The 20,371-nt window shown below is 35.9% G+C and overlaps 1 protein-coding gene across 8 annotated transcripts in view; it reads left to right on the forward strand.

The window, feature by feature from the left end:
* The window catches only part of LOC128231521 (golgin subfamily A member 4-like), an 80,027-nt gene that overhangs the window by 15,460 nt on the left and 44,196 nt on the right, over positions 1-20,371 (forward strand). For 5 of the 8 annotated variants that reach the window (XM_052944469.1, XM_052944471.1, XM_052944475.1 and 2 more), the window contains exons 3-15: positions 5,451-5,663; positions 7,080-7,203; positions 7,656-7,822; positions 9,694-9,790; positions 12,969-13,055; positions 13,357-13,446; positions 14,461-14,625; positions 15,482-15,589; positions 16,987-17,138; positions 17,952-18,069; positions 18,256-18,294; positions 18,736-18,804; positions 19,600-19,735. In XM_052944469.1, coding sequence (XP_052800429.1) covers positions 5,451-5,663; positions 7,080-7,203; positions 7,656-7,822; positions 9,694-9,790; positions 12,969-13,055; positions 13,357-13,446; positions 14,461-14,625; positions 15,482-15,589; positions 16,987-17,138; positions 17,952-18,069; positions 18,256-18,294; positions 18,736-18,804; positions 19,600-19,735 — 1,565 coding nt within the window. The remainder of the gene's footprint in view (positions 1-5,450; positions 5,664-7,079; positions 7,204-7,655; positions 7,823-9,693; positions 9,791-12,968; positions 13,056-13,356; positions 13,447-14,460; positions 14,626-15,481; positions 15,590-16,986; positions 17,139-17,951; positions 18,070-18,255; positions 18,295-18,735; positions 18,805-19,599; positions 19,736-20,371) is intronic. The other 3 variants (XM_052944467.1, XM_052944468.1, XM_052944474.1) reach the window with 3 other exon arrangements.

Below are 20,371 nucleotides of genomic sequence, written 5' to 3' on the forward strand. Positions count from 1 at the left end.
ATGTTCTTGTACAGGGTTCGTGTTCTTCCAGTGCTGACTAGCCAGTTTAGGGGTATGATTAATCTTGTGCAGGGTTCGTGTTCCTCCAGTGCTGACTAGCCAGTTTAGGGGTATGATCCATCTTGTGCAGGGTTCATGTTTCTCCAGTGCTGACTAGCCAGTTTAGGGGTATGATCAATCTTGTACAGGGTTCATGTTCCTCCAGTGCTGACTAGCCAGTTTAGGGGTATGATCAATCTTGTGCAGGGTTCGTGTTCCTCCAGTGCTGACTAGCCAGTTTAGGGGTATGATCAATCTTGTACAGGGTTCATGTTCCTTCAGTGCTGACTAGCCAGTTTAGGGGTATGATCAATCTTGTGCAGGGTTCGTGTTCCTCCAGTGCTGACTAGCCAGTTTAGGGGTATGATCAATCTTGTACAGGGTTCATGTTCCTCCAGTGCTGACTAGCCAGTTTAGGGGTATGATCAATCTTGTGCAGGGTTCGTGTTCCTTCAGTGCTGACTAGCCAGTTTAGGGGTATGATCAATCTTGTGCAGGGTTCGTGTTCCTCCAGTGCTGACTAGCCAGTTTAGGGGTATGATCAATCTTGTGCAGGGTTCGTGTTTATTCAGTGCTGACTAGCCAGTTTAGAGGTATGATCAATCTTGTGCAGGGTTCATGTTCCTCCAGTGCTGACTAGCCAGTTTAGGGGTATGATCAATCTTGTGCAGGGTTCGTGTTCCTCCAGTGCTGACTAGCCAGTTTAGGGGTATGATCAATCTTGTACAGGGCTCATGTTCCTTCAGTGCTGACTAGCCAGTTTAGGGGTATGATCAATCTTGTGCAGGGTTCATGTTCCTCCAGTGCTGACTAGCCAGTTTAGGGGTATGATCAATCTTGTGCAGGGCTCATGTTCATTCAGTGCTGACTAGCCAGTTTAGGGGTATGATCAATCTTGTACAGGGTTCATGTTCCTCCAGTGCTGACTAGCCAGTTTAGGGGTATGATCAATCTTGTGCAGGGTTCATGTTCCTCCAGTGCTGACTAGCCAGTTTAGGGGTATGATCAATCTTGTACAGGGTTCATGTTTCTTCAGTGCTGACTAGCCAGTTTAGGGGTATGATCAATCTTGTACAGGGTTCATGTTTCTTCAGTGCTGACTAGCCAGTTAAGGGGTATGATCAATCTTGTGCAACGTTCGTGTTTCTTCAGTGCTGACTAGCCAGTTTAGGGGTATGATCCATCTTGTGCAACGTTCGTGTTTCTTCAGTGCTGACTAGCCAGTTTAGGGGTATGATCCATCTTGTGCAACGTTTGTGTTTCTTCAGTGCTGACTAGCCAGTTTAGGGGTATGATCCATCTTGTGCAGGGTTCATGTTCCTTCAGTGCTGACTAGCCAGTTTAGGGGTATGATCCATCTTGTGCAGGGTTCATGTTCCTCCAGTGCTGACTAGCCAGTTTAGGGGTATGATCCATCTTGTGCTGGGTTCATGTTCCTTCAGTGCTGACTAGCCAGTTTAGGGGTATGATCCATCTTGTGCAGGGTTCATGTTCCTTCAGTGCTGACTAGCCAGTTTAGGGGTATGATCCATCTTGTGCAGGGTTCATGTTCCTTCAGTGCTGACTAGCCAGTTTAGGGGTATGATCCATCTTGTGCAGGGTTCGTGTTTCTCCAGTGCTGACTAGCCAGTTTTGGGGTATGATCCATCCTGTGCAGGGTTCGTGTTTCTCCAGTGCTGACTAGCCAGTTTTGGGGTATGATCCATCCTGTGCAGGGTTCGTGTTCCTCCAGTGCTGACTAGCCAGTTTAGGGGTATGATAAATATTGTGTAGCGTTCCTGTTCCTCCAGTTCATACATTATGGGATTAGTTCATGCATCTGGCCCCAATTTCTTGAAACTTCTTAAGTCCTTTATAACAGGATTAAGCTAAGCTGACTATTTTTGTTTTTCAATTATTTGCGTAATATTTACTTCTTTAAGAGTTTTAATACCTAAGATAGGAATTGTCTTTATTCTAATCACAATAAACCATTTTTCAATTATCATAATTAAATTTAAGTATGTTTTTAGGCTAATTGAAATAAGCTACTTAAGCCTGTTTTGCTTAAGAAGTTTCGAGAAATTGGGGCCAGATGTGAATAGTTTATGCTGAGAATCTTGCCAATATTAAATGGACCTACATTTTTGTTAACCCCCAAAAATACAAGGCACAATACCACTTTAAACTGTACCCACAGCATGGGGCTAATTTGTTAGCAAAAGATTACATTTTTTGTCAGTTCAAATTGCTGGTATATTAGCACAAACACATGGTTTGGTATTGATTGGGTATTGAGGTCTGTGAAAGATTTGTCTATCCAAACATGTCAGGTTTAGCGGGAATTCCCTTTAAGTCTGCAATTGTATGTGCATTGCTGCTTATCTTCAGTAACAACCAACTCTGCATGCTGGAATCTGTTTCCCTTCATTGTAACCGTCTGATATAAGACTGGATTCAGGTACACCTTTGTTCCCTAGACCTTCTTAATAAGTGCACTTTGAACTAGCTTGTAAGACAAAGTGGTTGGTGAAGTGACAGTTCTCAGAGCCTTGACTATTAAACCCACAGTGGCACTAGTCTGTATTGTATGTTCTTCTTCTCTTATTTCTCTTGCTACTTTGACTATAAATGTTCACTGGACAGACTTCTTACAATTCTTGTCCTTGATTTTGTAAAATACTTGTCTTGTCTTGCACTGCTAAAATACCTGGCAATTAATATGTATTTATCATTTTATAAGTTTGGCTGTGACATATTGAAAACCTCTGACTTATTGAATTTGATACCATCTTTGCTGAGCGAGGTATTGGCAACGTGAACATGATCTCTGACACCTTAATGTAGCTCAGAAATCTTCAACTATGTATTGTGATACTAGATTTAATGAGATTTTATTGGCTATGGATTTGATTTTTATGAAAGTCAGGTATCAATTTCTCAATCAATCTCCTATATTGTCAATTAACCATTTTACAGTTGTATTCATTCAATGTATAAAATCAGTATCAGATTCTTGGTATTTTCTTTCAGTAGCTATTTCATTCAATTTTGAAAATTCATTAAAGAATTGTTATTCTGTAGTTAGCTTATGATCACAGCAGGAAATGTAATGTCTCCTAATGTCTCTTGTCGGCAATAATCATTGTTTTTTGCCAGAGATTTGTGTTGGAAGGAAGGTTTCTGATTGAAAATACTCAATCTCCCTGAAATTCATATGAATGAATAAAAAATGAATATTTCAGTAAAGACTTTAACATGGTACATTGATCTCATTGATTCAAGTAGACATGGATAGCCTTTTTGCAGCATGATGTACCCTGGCTCCACACAATATCATCCCATGCTTCAGTCTGTTGTAACTCACCAGCAATGTGCCAGTATATTTGTATGTTTTTTTTCTTCATTTTTCTGCTTTTAAACCTTTACAAACATCTAATGACAAGATGAACTTCGTTTTCACATTTTATCAAAGGCTTATGCATTACTTATCGAATTCTAACAATGTTGATGTTCAGTTTACTGCATAGAATTAGCACCGGAGTGGAAGGATGAATGGACCATTGGCTGCTTATATCAACTGGGAATTAAATGCACAATAAAGCAATTTAAAACCACTGTGGGGTCGCAGTATATACACATGTTATGGTTGTCCTGCTCTGTCAATATGGTGTAGGGTAACACTTAATATACTGAAGATGGGTAGTACATTCAAGTAGACATACTTAAATATAGATCTAAAGAAAAAAAGATGTCTTTTATGGCAATACGTTATGTGACTGTCTTTGTGAATGTGCCACATATTTGTCACACAGTGGCTGTTTACAGTCAGTACTTCAATAAACATACACTGTTTGAAGTGAAGCAATGAAGAACATTCATAGAAATCCACTTTGTAGTCAGTTATGTGATGATTTACAGGTCAAGTCAAACAGCCTTTATTCTCTCATACCAAAATGTATGGCATACGACATGTATTCTGGCCAGGGGACAATCATTCTGGTCCTTGGACATGTATTCTGGCCAGGGGACAATCATTCTGGTCCTGGGACATGTATTCTGGCCAAGGGACAATCATTCTGGTCCTTGGACATGTATTCTGGCCAAGGGACAATCATTCTGGTCCTTGGACATGTATTCTGGCCAGGGGACAATCATTCTGGTCCTGGGACATGTATTCTGGCCAGGGGACAATCATTCTGGTCCTTGGACATGTATTCTGGCCAGGGGACAATCATTCTGGTCCTTGGACATGTATTCTGGCCAGGGGACAATCATTCTGGTCCTGGGACATGTATTCTGGCCAGGGGACAATCATTCTGGTCCTTGGACATGTATTCTGGCCAGGGGACAATCATTCTGGCCATGGGACATGTATTTTGGCCAGGGGACAATCATTTTGGCCATGGGACATTCTAGCCAGGGGACAATCATTCAGGCCAGGGGACATGCATTCTGGCCAGGGGACATGCATTCTAGCCAGGGGAAAAGTTTTCTGACCAGGGGACATGAATTCTGGCCAGGAGACATGCATTCTGGCCATGGGACATGCATTCTGGCCAGGGGACATGCATTCTAGCCAGGGAAAAAGTTTTTTGGCGGGGGACATGCATTCTGGCCAGGGGACATAATTTGGGTATGGAGACATGCATTCTGGCAAGGGGACATGCATTCCATCCAGGGGACATACATTTGTGTATGGATACATGCATTCTGGCCAGGGGACATGCATTCTGTCCAGGCGACATATATGGGTTTGGATACATGCATTCTGGCCTAGGAACATGTCATCACCTTAGTCCAATAACTCAATAACTGCATATAAATATAGAAGCAGATATTGAGTTCTTGCACTAAGGTGACGATGTATTCTAGCCGGGGGAAAAGTTTTCTGGCAAGGACACATGCACTCTGGCCAGGGGACATGCATTCTGGCCAGAGGACATGCACTCTGGCATATATCTCGCCAGTGATACACAGATCCTAGCTAAGGGAAGCCAGTAGGGGATCATAACTCATTTAAAATATTGCTGAATTAAAAATGTTTTATAATTCTGGACTGGTATTCTGGAATTTAGTGAGCAATATAAATGTAATGGCTTGTTGACCCATCAATAATTGATGAAGGATCAAACTGGTAAAAACCTTTATATGCTGGTTAGCTTTTACTGTAACAATTATTCATTGTGTTGTAAGGTTGGCCAACTTGATCAGTGAATGACATGGAGAGAAGAATTTTCATAGTGAGAAATAAGGACTCGCTTACTGGGAGTTACAGAATGTTGGCATTACAGTCAGTGTTCATGTACTGGACACTGGTTTACCATAGAGATATTTTCAGATTTTGTGTGGTGACAAATTTTTAAAATGTGCGATTGACTTTTCCAAGTAGGTATATGAGACAAACTATGACAGTTGTGTGTTTCCTGCAGGGCAGCATGAGGTTCACAAATAACAGCACACTGAGCGACGACGAGGACGGTGTGCAGTCAGGGTCAGCCACAGGCTTTTCTGATGGTGAGAGGGAGGAGAGGCCCAACCCACAGACCAGGGGCACAAAACGTGCCGCCAACGCATTTGACCCTGTCACACAGATATTGGACAAGATCGATGCAGAGCTAGTATCCCTCACACGCTCTCAAGGGGTATGCAGAATAGACTAGAGTGTTCATTTTTGATGTAATGGGGGTTAAATATGAGTAAACTGATGAAGCACAGCAATGTCTTCCTTTTGCAGCAAACTGACTTGTCTTCATGTTAAATCCATGAATATTACAAACAACGTAGCTGATCTTTTGGTGTAATGTAACAACATATTTATATCCATATTTGATAAGAATTGACAGGTTGTAGAGAAGATTTGCTGAATATTGTTGAAAGATTCTCTTCATTATTATTGTTATTATTATTATTATTTATTATTATTATTTATTATTATTGTTATTATTATTATTTATCATTATTATTATTATTATTATTACCGTAAATGAATGGGTATAAGACGATAGGGGGTATAAGAGGCAGACAAAATAATCCGTGAAAAATGTGAGGAAAAAACTTTTAATCTATGTTTTGGGTGAAAGGACGCATAGAAAATATGTCAAAAACGTCTGTCAATTTCGGCCACCATGTTTGTTAACAGTGACGATTTTTTTTTTTTTCATGAAAATGGTGATGGTTATCTTTAAAACCATAAAATGACACGGACCTATAAACCTATATATATATATATAAAATATATGGTTTATTATAAGTCCGTGACAATGATAATGCAAAATATGTTTCATTTTATGTTAGGAAAGGCACTTAAAAGAACTGAGTTTGACAATTTGTTTCTGGATAGCACTGAGAAGTGCCTTTTATGAAAATTTGTAAGATTTCTTTTTGACAGTATATCGTAAATGATAACCTGTCGAGAATGAAAAGTTAAGTTATGCATACTGTAAACCTTATATTGTACGGGTTTGTTCTCAAAATGTAAACACCTACAGAAATGAATAAAGTTCGCGGAAATGTGCGAAAAAACAAGACCATTATCACATCAGTTTTTAGTATTGGTATGTTAAACAGAACTAAAGGCAGTGCGAATTTTTCACACCTTATCGTACAACTGACAAATATATTTTGACAGTGGGAAACTTTGCTTTTTATATGCATGTTTAATTATTGTTCAATTCAATTTATTATTCAAAATAATGTTGAATAACTTTAATCGAAAAATATTTTTGTTTAAATAATTAACGTCTTACGATATACCATATCCCGATCTTCAACTGCAGTTTTAACCCCTAAATACTCGATCAATATGACACAAGTAACATCCCTTTCTATCGACCTCAGAAAAAAAGTTAAAAAAATTGTTACTGGGTATTATACGCAGGCATTTTTTTACATCGAATTCTGAGGGAAAAAAGTGTGTCTAATACCCAGTCATTTATGGTATTATTATCATTATTATTATTATTATTCTGTATCTTGCTTGTTTTTAACTATTCCGGTTATCAATGAGGTAGGATTTCTAAATACCATCATGCAGTAGTTGTTCCCCGTTGCCATTTCAGAGCAGCAGCACAGCTACAACAGCAACAGACAACACAGTAATACATCGACCTGGCAGTCGGGGTAGCTCCAGTCTCGAGAATGGAAGGCTAGAGAATGGGGATGAACTCTCCATCAGCCAGCTAGGTCAGCATATAAATAAAATATTAAATGTGATACACATGTGTAAAAAATATATATTGATAAAAAAAGAGAGTAAAAATAAAAAAGTGCACTAGAATATAATAGGGTAATTTGTACTGCGTTTTGATTCAGGAGCTTGTATTCGACTCAAGTGGATTTTTTCAGATTCGGATTTCACAAGGCGCAAGCCGAGTGAAATCAAAATTTGCGAAAATCCATAAGAGTCCAATACAACATTCTGGATCAAAACACAATACTAATAACCCTTTTTATTATAAACAGTGCTGGTTAGATCACTTAAAAGCCACATGTTTTTAAAATAAATGTCATTTTAACAACACACTATTTTGTTTTATGACATCGCGCAACAATACTTGTTATGACGTGCCGTCACTAGAGTGGAATACGGACTTAGATTTTAAATACTAAAATAAATCATATATATCTATTATCAGGTCCCTCTTCCAACTTCAAGCCATCCATGTCCCAGCAGAGTTCTGGATCCCGTTATACAGGGAGTTCAGACCGGGACACAGGCATTGGAACGGGAACCAACAGTCTCTACGACAGCAAGCACAGGGAACCAGACCTGAGGCCCCTAGAACCAGGGGACAACTACAGGGTCAGTGGGACTGGGTTGAACAAATAGTGGTCTATTTTTTGTAAGGGGGATGTAGAGCACATTAAAAAGAAGAAAAACAAATAGCTGGATGGCTCTGTTTTTGTAAACATCTGCATTATACTTATACAATGAAGAATGTAATTGACATGTTTGACCAATTGAATGTAACGGTATTTGATATTTCCTTAATTAATTCCCATACTTACCGTAAATGACTGGGTATAAGACGATAGGGGGTATTAGACTCAGGGAAAAAAATATGTGAAAAGTCCGAGAAAAAAACTTTTAATCTATGTTTTTGGTTAAAAGACGCATAGAAAAAATGTCAAAATCGTCCGGCATTTTCAGCCACCATGTTTGTTAACGGTGAAAAAAAAAAAAATTTTTTTGTGAAAATGGCGATGGTTATCTTTAAAACCATACAACCATACTGTCGAGAATAAAAAGTTATGTTATGCAAAAAATATTTTGACAGTGCCCAACTTCGCTTTTTTATATGTAAGTTTGATTATTGTTTAATTCAATTTATTATTCAAAATAATATTGAATACCATAATTCACAAGAGTTCGGACACCATAAATTAATTTTTTTTTTCGCTCTCCGAATACATAGAAAATTATCATTTTTACATTTTATTTACATGTGTGTTTAACCTGCCTTTTTTCTTCATGTTTGCTTTTTACCACTTATTAATTTATCTGATGTAATCAATGGTCATAAACTTATTTATTATGCCTATTAGTGTAAATCCTTCATCAAGTTAATTAAAACGGTTAGTTTTCTGACATAGCTTAGAAATGTAAAATTAAATTTGTGTCTGGTGTTATTGTGTTAATACTCTTAATCTGGCATGATTCATTTTTAGCTCAACTATTCGAAGAATAAGGAGAGCTATACTACTCACCCTAGTGTTGACGTAGGCATCACATCTTGGTTAAGGTTCTGCATGTTAGCACCTTTAAGTCATTATCTCAGTAAATACATCATTTATTGCATTGAAACTTTGGATATTATTCCCAACTATCTAACCTACTAGAGTAATGAAGTAAGATTTGATGTATTGCATTGAGACAAATAATTGCCCTTTATTATTTGACTTAGAAATTCTGGTCAAGGTTTTGCATTTAACCACATTTAAGTCAAAATCTCAGCAAATACATCATGTATTGCATTGAAACTTCAGATATGTTTTCCCAACGATATAACCTACTAAATTAATGAAGTTAGATAACACTATTTTGAATATAATGCAAATTATGGGCCTTTATTATTTGACTTAGAAATTCTGGTTAAGGTTTTGCATGTTAGCACACATAGGTTAATATCTCAGCAACTACTTGATGTATTGCATTGAGACTATACAATGGTAGTCAACCATCAAATCTACTTAACTAACCAAGTAAAATAACTCTTACTTAAATAACCAAGTAAAATAACTCTTACTTAACTAACCAAGTAAAATAACTCTTACTTAAATAACCAAGTAAAATAACTCTTACTTGCATTAAATTCAAATATTGGCCCTATAATAATGATCCTTACACTGATAAGTTCTTGTTATGTATGCATTATAAATAAAATAACAATAAAAAAACTATAACTGTAATGACACGTTATATGTATTGTTTATTTCTGCTTGATTGGACTATTTAAGCAGCTGCAGATTTTATGGTTTAGTTAAGAAGAAATAAACGCTACCTACCTAAGGTTTGAGGCAGATGCCTCTATACTAGCCATGCATGAACTGCTGAATACCCCTCTTAAAACCTTATATTATCTGGAGCTTTCTAAAGGATTAAATCAGAATCCATCTGGCGATCTCATTAGTAGAGACATGAGCATCAACATTAAGTTTCTATGTGTGTTGCAGGATCGTGGAGGAAGAGGAGGCGCACATCGGCGGGCAGGCTCTGCCCCGGGCACCACCACAGAAATGGCTTTCCTGAACGGACAACACCTCAGTGATGGTAACACACGCATTCAGAACTATAATGTACATTCTCTGAGTCAGTTGGTTCAAGTACTCTATAAACATATTCTTCATTTTGCTAAGTCTCATTTTATTCATTCTGATCAATTATTTGATTTACTGGAGCAAATCTCAAAATATTTATCAAATGACAATAATTTTTATTATATAATAAGAATTTATATCTCATCTTTGCACTACTAAGATTGCAAGCTACGAGTCATGAAATCCCTTCTTGGTGCTTATGATTTGAAATGCATTCGGGTGATATTACGTTTCAATTCTAGCAACTTTGCTTGTTATTGATAGCTTATAGATTGACATAACTGTTTGGTTTGTCTGCTATTATTATGACAGATATTTAATGGTGACTTAAGCTGTAATGTGGCCAAAGATCATAGTCTATAATCCGGGTAGTATTCCGTGTCAAGGGGATTTGACCAGATTAACAAAATGTTAGCTGTCGGATTTTTCAAAACTTGATGATGCACAAGACAAGCAAGTTAAATATAAAACAATAGGTTATTGGTTTCACTGCAGTTTCTTCATAATAAACTAATAATACATGGCACTGTCATGTGAGTTGAATCAAGTAATTTTCGACCTAATTATTACAAAAAAAGTAAGGCCTAAAAAAAAAATTGTTTGGTTAGGGTTACATCCTTTTCAAAAATAGGTAGGGTAGGTAGGCTTTTTTTTTTTTATTCTTTTTTTTTTTTATTAGGCTTTATATAAGAATGTCATTTTCATCATTGGAGAATAGTGTTAAATTTATCTTCTATATAAGCAATTAAGGTTTTAAACTACATATTGAAAAGCAAAAAAAAAAAAGAAAAAAAAAAAAAATTATATTTTTTTTTTTTTTTTTTTTTTTTAGTTTTTCATTTTTTTTTTCGGCGCCTATTCCGTAGGTAGGGTCGGGTAACCCGAACCAAATGTATTTTTTTTTAGGCCTAATGATTAATGAAATAAATGCCCAAGATCATGCATTTTCATATGCCTGTTTATAGAAAGCCTGATGAATAAACAGGAAATATTACAGATTAACCAGCACCTTGTCGGGGCCGGCAGTTCCCAGTATCTTGTCGATTTTTAAACAATAACTTAAGAAGCCTTTATCTGAGCAAAATATCTTGAACAGGTTTGATAATGGTCATAACCAGCCATATTGCTCTAGTCACTCGAGAGTAATCGCCCTCTTATTATAGAAAATACCTCAAATTGGTCTTGTCAGATCAATGACTTTAGAAGCCAATCATCGCCAAATTTGGTAGAATTTGTCTGAGAATAATATCTTTGACAAGTTCCTTAACCAGCCATATCACTTAAGTCATTCAAGAGTTATTGCGCTTTAAATATAGAAATTACACAAAATTCTTTTTTTCTGACCAATAACTTAAGAAGGCTTTGTCCTATCATCACCAAGTTTGGTCAGAATGTGTTTGGGCAGAATATCTTGATCAGGTTTGATAACCAGCCATGTTACCTCAGTCAATGTCTGCTCTCTACATTTGGCTTAATTTACATTTTACCACTTATCACCAAACTTGGTGTCCTGAAATTAGGATGGGCTTATTTTGTGACAGTTTGCATTGTCAGTGTGTTTTAATTTCTTCAAAACTTCTTTCTTTAAATGGATTGTCATTGGCACATCATTTTCTTGACTATTTATGCCAATAACATAATTCATGTTACCATAGCAACCACTGATTTGTTCCATAAATACTTAAATAGCATGTATTTCAAGAATGTACTTATGTAACGACTTGTGCGTATGACCTGAAATTAAGTATACAAAATGTGCAATGCATTGTCTCACATGTTAACATGTATCTGACACAATTTTAGAGATTTTGTGATGAAATTTTCAGTATTGCTTCCTGAAATGTCATGTACATGAAAAACTGAAATACCAAATTTAAAAAAATAGAAGCAAATGTATATCCTTAGGCCAAAAATCATTTGGTGCAGCTCATATTTACCTGAGTGGTCTGTCATTGTTTTTCATTGCTGTTTTCGCATGGGGTTTCATATTTATTGAATTCATCCATTTCTATTTTAAGTTCTGTCAGGACTTCTTTGCAACCTCTTGTTAAATTAATTTATAATATGAAACAAAGAAAGGGTATTTTGGATTGTCTAAAGGGCTTTATTCAGGCAGTTTATCCTATTTTAAACTTCAATGTTAAAACATAATACCAAACTTTTAATTTTTCTGGTTAATACGATAATCAGGAATGAAGTTATGTGTGCACTTCAGTCTTTAAGATGGGATTAAACTTTGAAATTGATCAATTTTGCTAAGCTTTCTAATTGTACAAAATATTTGCCAACTGTTAATTGCTGATTTATGTGTGCACTGTAGAATGTTATATTGTTTGTGAAAGGATAAAATGCCATTTTCATTAGGAATATGCTTCTCTGTGTGTAGCTAGGAAGGTTACCAATAGCATGTTTGCAAAAATGATTTGGGTGTAGAAGTTTGCTAATAAATATTTCATAATTAGGTTTAGCAACTGGGAATAAACCTTATTGTAATTCAGATTTTTTTTAGCTGTTTCTGGTCAGAAATTTTGATTTTATTATATTTTCTATCTTTTATTTGATATAGTATTAAAGTATAAGGCAATTTAGATAGAACAGAATTTATTCATCTTATTACAACTATAATTAGTTGTTAAATTTATTTGTTTATAAATATATAAGAAATTAATTTTAGGCAGATTGTTCTTCTGTAAAATAAATAAATAATTAATGTCATAATTAATTCATTTATTATTTATAAATAGGAATTTATCAGTACTGGTATCCAAATATTGCTATAACCCAATTAACACCTGTTGGATAAAAAAATGTCATGATGTTTCATAAACATTTATATGAATAAAAAGCTGCCATTATTATGATGAGACCAATAATTATGAAGACGACTGAGGACAAGGGCAGGAGCTCTCCTGTTACTGTCAGTGGACAGACATCACCTAAAACAATAACCAGGCCAACATCACCTAAGATATTGCTAGGGGGTGGGAGCCCACGGCTAGTTCTAGGTGGGCGTAGCTCCCCTCGAATGAACTTGAGTGGGCGTAGTTCACCAAGCGGACGAAGCACCCCAACCCCAGGGTCACCGGATGTGAACTTTCGGTCTGACTGTGTGAATATTTATATCATAACAGACGACAAGCGGGAGCAGCAGGCCAACATGCCGCTACATGCAAAACAGGTCGATGACAAGTTCCGGGAAATACTCCAGAAACGCAAAAGTATGTGCTCAAGAAGTTGTGATTTCTTCTCAGTTTCAGGTTACGTTGTAATATTAATAATGACGAAGATTTTCCTCCATGGAAACATTCCTCCATGGAGTTGTCTGAATGTTTAAAATAATAAAAGATTTGAAAAATATTTGAAATTCCCTTGATGTTTCTGAAAGTCTTTCAAAATGTTGCAGTTATCCTTTTTATTTAAGCACTTTTTCATCTCTTGAAATAGAAAAACAAAATGCTGGAATCATTATTATTTATTCTTCAATTGACATAAGTCTGTAACTTATCTTCGTATGTTCAGATGGTCGTGTTTCGGACAATGAGGATACCCAGACAATCAGGACAGAGGACTTTGCAGACCAGTTCCAGGACACCATGGTCTATGGCTCAGGTGGGTACACAAAGTCATTTGTGTGGTACACGCAATATGTACTATGCCCGGTGTGTGGTAGGCCTGATGTGTGATGCGCCTGATGTTTGAGAATATATAAGACTGTACAGTGTAGTTCTTTAATGTCCAACCAAATGTTGCCATTTCTATTATGATTCTGGAAATGTGGGATGTATAATCGTTGATTGTGATCTGTGTTGGAATATTGGGGTTGATTCAACCTAAATTATTGGTTGTTAACAAAATAGTTTAGGAATCACAAGGGATGCTATTTTATGGTAAGAGTCATTAAATTGTCCTTCACATTTTGATATTTGCTATCACCGCTTCTTCAAAAGATTCTCTTTTAGGATTACAGTGGAAAAAATATCCCCATTTTTCATCATTTTCTTTATACTGGTTTGCTTTTTGGATGAATTATTATAAATGGATATGTTAAATAGTTTGACAAAAGGCTCCGCATAGAACCAGTGTTTTATGAAATTACTCTTTTATCATTCAATACTTTGTAAAAAAAACTGGAGGAATAATGAACAATTTTATTGCACAAAAGGTACTCTATAAATTGTTTTGACTGGTTTTGAAAATCATATTTTTAAGCAAACAGTTGATATTTATAGAACTCTTATCATAAAAGTTAAGTTTTAAAGACATTTGAATAAAAAAATACATTAGCCTACTGTAAGATACTATAACATCTTAAAAGTTTAACAAAATGAGTTCTATCCGCTTGGAAATGTTTTTGTTTTTTTACCATTCAAAATGGAGAATGGATTTTCCATTGGATCATTTTGAAGATGTTTACATTTAACCAACAATTTATTCTGCTCTATGAAGTGAGATCAAGGTCAATATCAGCCAATTGTGATATGATTTGAATTTGAAAACAAAACAAAACAATTTATATCCAAAAGCCTTGGTTCTACATTATGTGAAGCATACAATAAAATCTTATCTCATACTCTCATGTTCTGTTCTTGTGTGAATAAGAGCCATTATTGTTGCCCACAACAGCGGATGAAGCTGAGAGGATCCGTAATCTTGAGGATGATCTTCAGAGTGATGGGGGATCGGACACAGACACGCTCCAGTGCACACTGGCCAAGCTCTCCCGTACCCCCCTCCCCGCCCTCACCAAGCGCAGGGCCGACAAACATTCTAGCAAACCCAGCCCCAGAGGTGCCCCCCTGGTTTATATACTCACCCCATGTAACCAGTCTGTACTCCGGTCTTGTCCAGTATAATCACCCTCACTCTCATCTACATTATTCAAGTTGCATCACAGGATTTTTGATCAAAACATGAAAACAAAATCACTGACATGTATGCACTGAGAATAAAATTAACTATGATGATAAGTAAATAATAATTTTATAACAAAAGAATGAGCTTTGGTCCTAAAACCTGATTGATGTGACATATTATGTATCTATACTCATTCATTACTCACATTAATCAGTATTTTATCTTACCTTGCAGCTTCTACAGTTATTTCTCTTTATTCATCTGTGTGCATGATGTTTTCCTACTGTATATGGTGTATTTGTAAAACTGGATTGCAGTAAAAAAAATCATCCAAATAAATAATAAAATGTCAACTGCTAAAGGTTAGTAAAATTAACGTGAAAACAACAATTCTCAGCTTTGTAACATGTATATATCTCCATATAAAGTTTGCCATGTGCTTGATTCCAATATGAGTTTCGATATGCAGAGTACATCTATAGTCTGGAAAACTATGAGCCCTAAATATTTGCCCAGGCAAAATATATAGGGGGTATTTACTGATAAGTAAGAATAATTGGATTACTTTGAGATTTTTCTTTCAGGCCACATGTTAAATCATTAAAATATCTGCATGCAGGTTATCTTTTGATATAAATCATATAAAACTGAAGCCTGCTCCATTCTTTTCCTACAAGGACTTCATTGATGGGTCTTTACAGAACAAAGCAACAGCAGCTTCCTGTACATACTGTTAGTTCTGGTTCAAGCAATAACTATCACTGTAGTCAACTGTTTTTGCTGGTTACAGAGGGGCGAAACCTGCCTCGCCCGGTGCCCAACCCTGTGCCTCGTCCTGTCATGATTGACAGGTCCAAAATGAAGGTGCCTACCCCTGCAGAGGCACGCCCCAGGAAAGGTGCCTACATGTCATATCTTGTGATAGTGCCTTAATCAGTTGATACCCGCTGGGGGAATAACGCTTTGTACCTACCAACTTTGAATATTAATTTATTCTGCAGTGACTTAACACAAGTGTTTGTTCAAAAGAATGATTTTAATGTTAAATATTCATGGAAGCCTAAAGTCTTTATGCATGCAATTCCCCAAGTTTGATAAATTTCTAACATCTTATATGTCTTATAACACAAACCTTTGTAGTGATAGGTTGTCATCAAATAACTCCTTTAACTAATATTCTTTATCAGCTTGTCATTTTTCAATGAGCAAAGTTGATGTATTGTGACAGCCTTGGGTTCGTCCACATTGGTGTGCAAAATCTTCTATTATGAGCTTATTTAAAAACATTAAAGATTTTTACATGAAACTTGGTACACATGCTGCCATACACAATACATACATGTGTAGCAAGCCCCATAACTCTTGTTTAACAAATTGTTGACTTATGCCCCTTTTTGATGAAAACAACAACAGGGTAGCAGCTGCTTCCACTCAGCCACCCTAGCTGTAACAATATTAATTGTGTTACTAGTAGAGCAAAGATGGGGATAAATGGTTTTGTACTTAACCAAGTAAACATTTGACGTCGCCTTGACGTCAAACTCTGCGTTGGTTTGACTTGGGCTTTTGCAAATTGGTTTGACGTCAAAACTTGATGTCGCCTAAACCCAACATCGAGACAACTTTGCAATTACAACCATTTTTGAAATTGAGCCATTTTAACAAATGTTAAATTTATGTTTACATTTTTTCTGTATAGCAATGTAAACTTCTTTAACACATTTCTCTTCATCCTTTTAATACCTCAGTGAACTTGACGTACCTATATCGTTTTCAATATCTATCTAATATTTAAGAATATATTGGTCCAATATATTGGACCTCAATATTTTCTGATCAGTTCATAAGCACTCAAAAAGTATTCAATTTATATTCAAATTTTATCTTTATATCATTCAGTGAGAATTCTGACAAGATATATAGTTCAAAGTTTGTTATTATGGTAGTGGTTTAATAGTGCTAAATATTCAGCATTGTCTTGTTCCTGAATTTTGAATATGGGCCAAAATAAAATGCAGGTTACACAATACTTAAATATTTTCTATTGGTTATGGAACACAAAATGTTTTTGGAAAACGTGTATGTCAGATGAAAATTTATTTAAACAGGCTCCTGATGACTATCCAGACAACGTCGTAAATCCACGTCAAGCAACATTGTTGTGTGTTTGGTGGAAAGTTTGAATAAGTATAATAATGTTAATTAAGAGTTTCCATTAATGTTGTTCAGTTTCTACCTAAGTTCAGTCAAACATGAACATAATGTTGGGCCCCTCATTAAGTGTATTGTGTGTAGTTGCAGGACCTGGGTATCCACCTATCTACCCAAAGCCGACTGTGACCTCTTCCTTGCCCCGCCCATCCTCAAGGTCACCCATCAAACTCACACCCGGACACGGTAGTGATGCAGAGTCTGTCCGTACTGAGGACTTTGAACACTCTTTCAAGGTAAGCTGTTAAATCAAGTACTTAGAGGGTGTTTGTTTAGTCACCTTTGATTAGTTCCGTAACAAAACATGTAAATGCTGTGAACGACTTTATCATTGTCTCCAGTTAATGCTGTGAATGGCTTTATTATTGTCTCCAGTTTAGTGTCTTCTTAGTTAATTTACTTATGACATTTTAAGCTATGTAATCTTGTCTTCAATTTAATATTTTTAGAGTTACTGTTTCCCAAGATAACTTAATATTTCATATAAAATTCTATAGTAAATTTTTAAATTAAATGAACTTGAACAGACTATGGCATTTTGTTGTCAATGAAACTGCACCAAAAGGTATGCTAACCAGTGTTGTCAATGAGACTGCACCAAAAGGTATGCTAACCAGTGTTGTCAATGAAACTGCACCAAAAGGTATGCTAACCAGTGTTGTCAATGAAACTGCACCAAAAGGTATGCTAACCAGTGTTGTCAATGAAACTGCACCAAAAGGTATGCTAACCAGTGTTGTCAATGAAACTGCACCAAAAGGTATGCTAACCAGTGTTGTCAATGAAACTGCACCAAAAGGTATGCTAACCAGTGTTTTCAATGAAACTGCACCAAAAGGTATGCTAACCAGTGTTGTCAATGAAACTGCACCAAAAGGTATGCTAACCAGTGTTGTCAATGAAACTGCACCAAAAGGTATGCTAACCAGTGTTGTCAATGAAACTGCACCAAAAGGTATGCTAACCAGTGTTGTCAATGAAACTGCACCAAAATGTATGCTAACCAGTGATTCATGATGCACCTGATTCAGTATGTGTTTTGTTGCTAGGAGATGCTGGTACCCTCTGTAAATCAGGTGGAGAGTGACCTTGACACAGCCAACACTGACCTTGCCTCGGACCCCATACACAGCAAGGTCAAACAGCTCCTCAAAGCCACCGCAAAATGTAGGTGATTGTAATAATTTTGTGCATGATGTACTAAAATATGTGACTTAATTTGCGTGACAAGCATGATGAAATGACAAGTGTTATTTTAGTAAGACTAGAATCTTTAAATTGATTTCTAAGAAATCATATTATAATATTAGTCACTCTTAGTCCTAACATTCACACATTAATATCTGAATGTAGCGTCTCGGCGAATTGTCACTCATTACAAGAAAAGGAAAGGTATTTATCACTGAACACTGTGCACATATATTTGCAATAGATTTCAACTTGGTGTCAATGAGCATATAGAGTCTACACATGTAGTCAAGTTTCACCATAGTGTTTGTTTGCAATAAGTTTGATTTTTAAGGCAGTTCAGTTGTTATTTACGTAAATTTTAATTGTTGTAAGTGTAAAAATTAATAATTTCTGTAGTAATGAAAGTGTTTATTAATGTATGTACATATTTGATTTTAAAATGGCTATATTGGGAAACTGGACTGGGACAGATAGGTACATTTTTGACTAGATCAACTAAGGGCTAGGGTTAGTGTTTCTAGCTGATTCTCTGGCTAAGGGTCTTGCTCATTCACTGTAAACAGGGTAAGGTTCTTGTCTCCATGTTTTGTGAAAAATTAAAACAGGAAAATATTGTATTGTGAGGTAACTGTTTTATTTTAGATCGAATCGAGCCGATTTCTAGCACAACCTCAAACTCAATATTGAAAACTCGATCTCGGTCGACAGAAGGTACCCCACCCTCTATATTAGAACAGTGTGCTTCCCTCATGTACATTCTCAGATGATCTTAAGTGTTGAAAGTAATGCATGCACATGCAAGTCTTGAGAGCAAAATGCAGCACAAACACACACGAGAAATAGAAGAGTATTAAACACAATGGTTTAATGTGTGTACTGTTTGTAAACCGGAAGTGTGCTGTAGAGAATGCGTTGCCTTGCTTTCACCAAGATTTCATTATACATTGCTTGTAGAGCACAGCAATTGCTTTAGTTTTTTTTTAATTCTGAGTTCTTTTTAATATTGCCTTAAACTAATACAATATTACCATGAAAAAAAAAAAATTCAAAAACAAAGTATCAATTTTTAATAGGTGATGGTTTTGATTTTTTTTCTCTCCAATATTTCACAAGCTTGTAGGCGATTTTACAAGTATATGAATGTTATAGTACCTTACTGCTTCAAATCTTGTCCCTTGTGAACTCAAAAGTTGCAATTTTTATATTACATGTTAGTTATAGAGTATTTCTATTTTTTACTAGAAGCACAGTACGTAGATTTATAGACTTCTGCATATTTTGTTAGTGTGATTTTGTTTAGAAAATGATAACATAGCATTAATAATATTGAATGTTTTAACACTGTTAATTGTTGTGCACTAAGAGTAAATGTCTAATTGAGCTTTATGCTCTATGTAATTATGGACTGTAATGGAAGTATGAGGTTTTCAGTTTTAAATGTGCCATTTGTATTTTATTTTAATGATTGGAAGACGTTTTTGTTATCATGGTAATTTCTTATGACAGACAAGCCCCGGTCAGAACAGAAGACAAAACAGCATGTGAGAATTTCCCCCCAGCCTCAGTATCAGAGTGAGACCAAGGGAGACGAATCTGACGACACTCTCTGCTCAGACAAGGAAGACATGGTGCTTTCCCCTAGGTAAGTGGAGTTTTATGTAGAGAGATTTGCAGGAGACACTCACATTTTGAACTCAAGATAGATCTCAGGATAGAAAGCCCTACATGTAGATAATTAATATTGGACACAAGCCCAGGTAGTTCTAGAGGAAACATACCTGACTGTTTTGGAAGAGGTAAGTGCTCAATGTGATTTAATTAGTTAGGATGTTTCAGATTGCCTTAATATGAATACCAGGTTACTTGACATGTTCACTCTTCATGAAACAGAATAAAGAAATCAACTTAAATCTGTTTTTAACCTGTTGATCCTGTGTTGACAGTGATGTGCCCATCTTATTGGTTATAATTCTATTGCAATTCCTAAGATGAATGCATTTTCTTTCAATTGCATTTATATTCCGCTGGACACAACATCTTTGGAATACCTTTTATTTTACAATAATAATGTTAAATTATGTTTTGTTGTGGTGTTGTTGTTCAAACAGCCATGGTTTTCTACATACATTTGTCTTGAAAGTGATCTTTTCAGCATTCTTGTTGGATTTACCCAGAGAACATCAAAAGAAATGAGTGAAATTATAAACATTGAATAAATAAGAATGGCGTTTCATTGGTGTATGAACACATTTTGCCAGTTCACAAATAATCATTTAGG

The sequence above is a fragment of the Mya arenaria genome, chromosome 4 (assembly GCF_026914265.1).
Source record: "Mya arenaria isolate MELC-2E11 chromosome 4, ASM2691426v1".
In the NCBI taxonomy this organism is placed as follows: Eukaryota; Metazoa; Mollusca; class Bivalvia; order Myida; family Myidae; genus Mya; species Mya arenaria.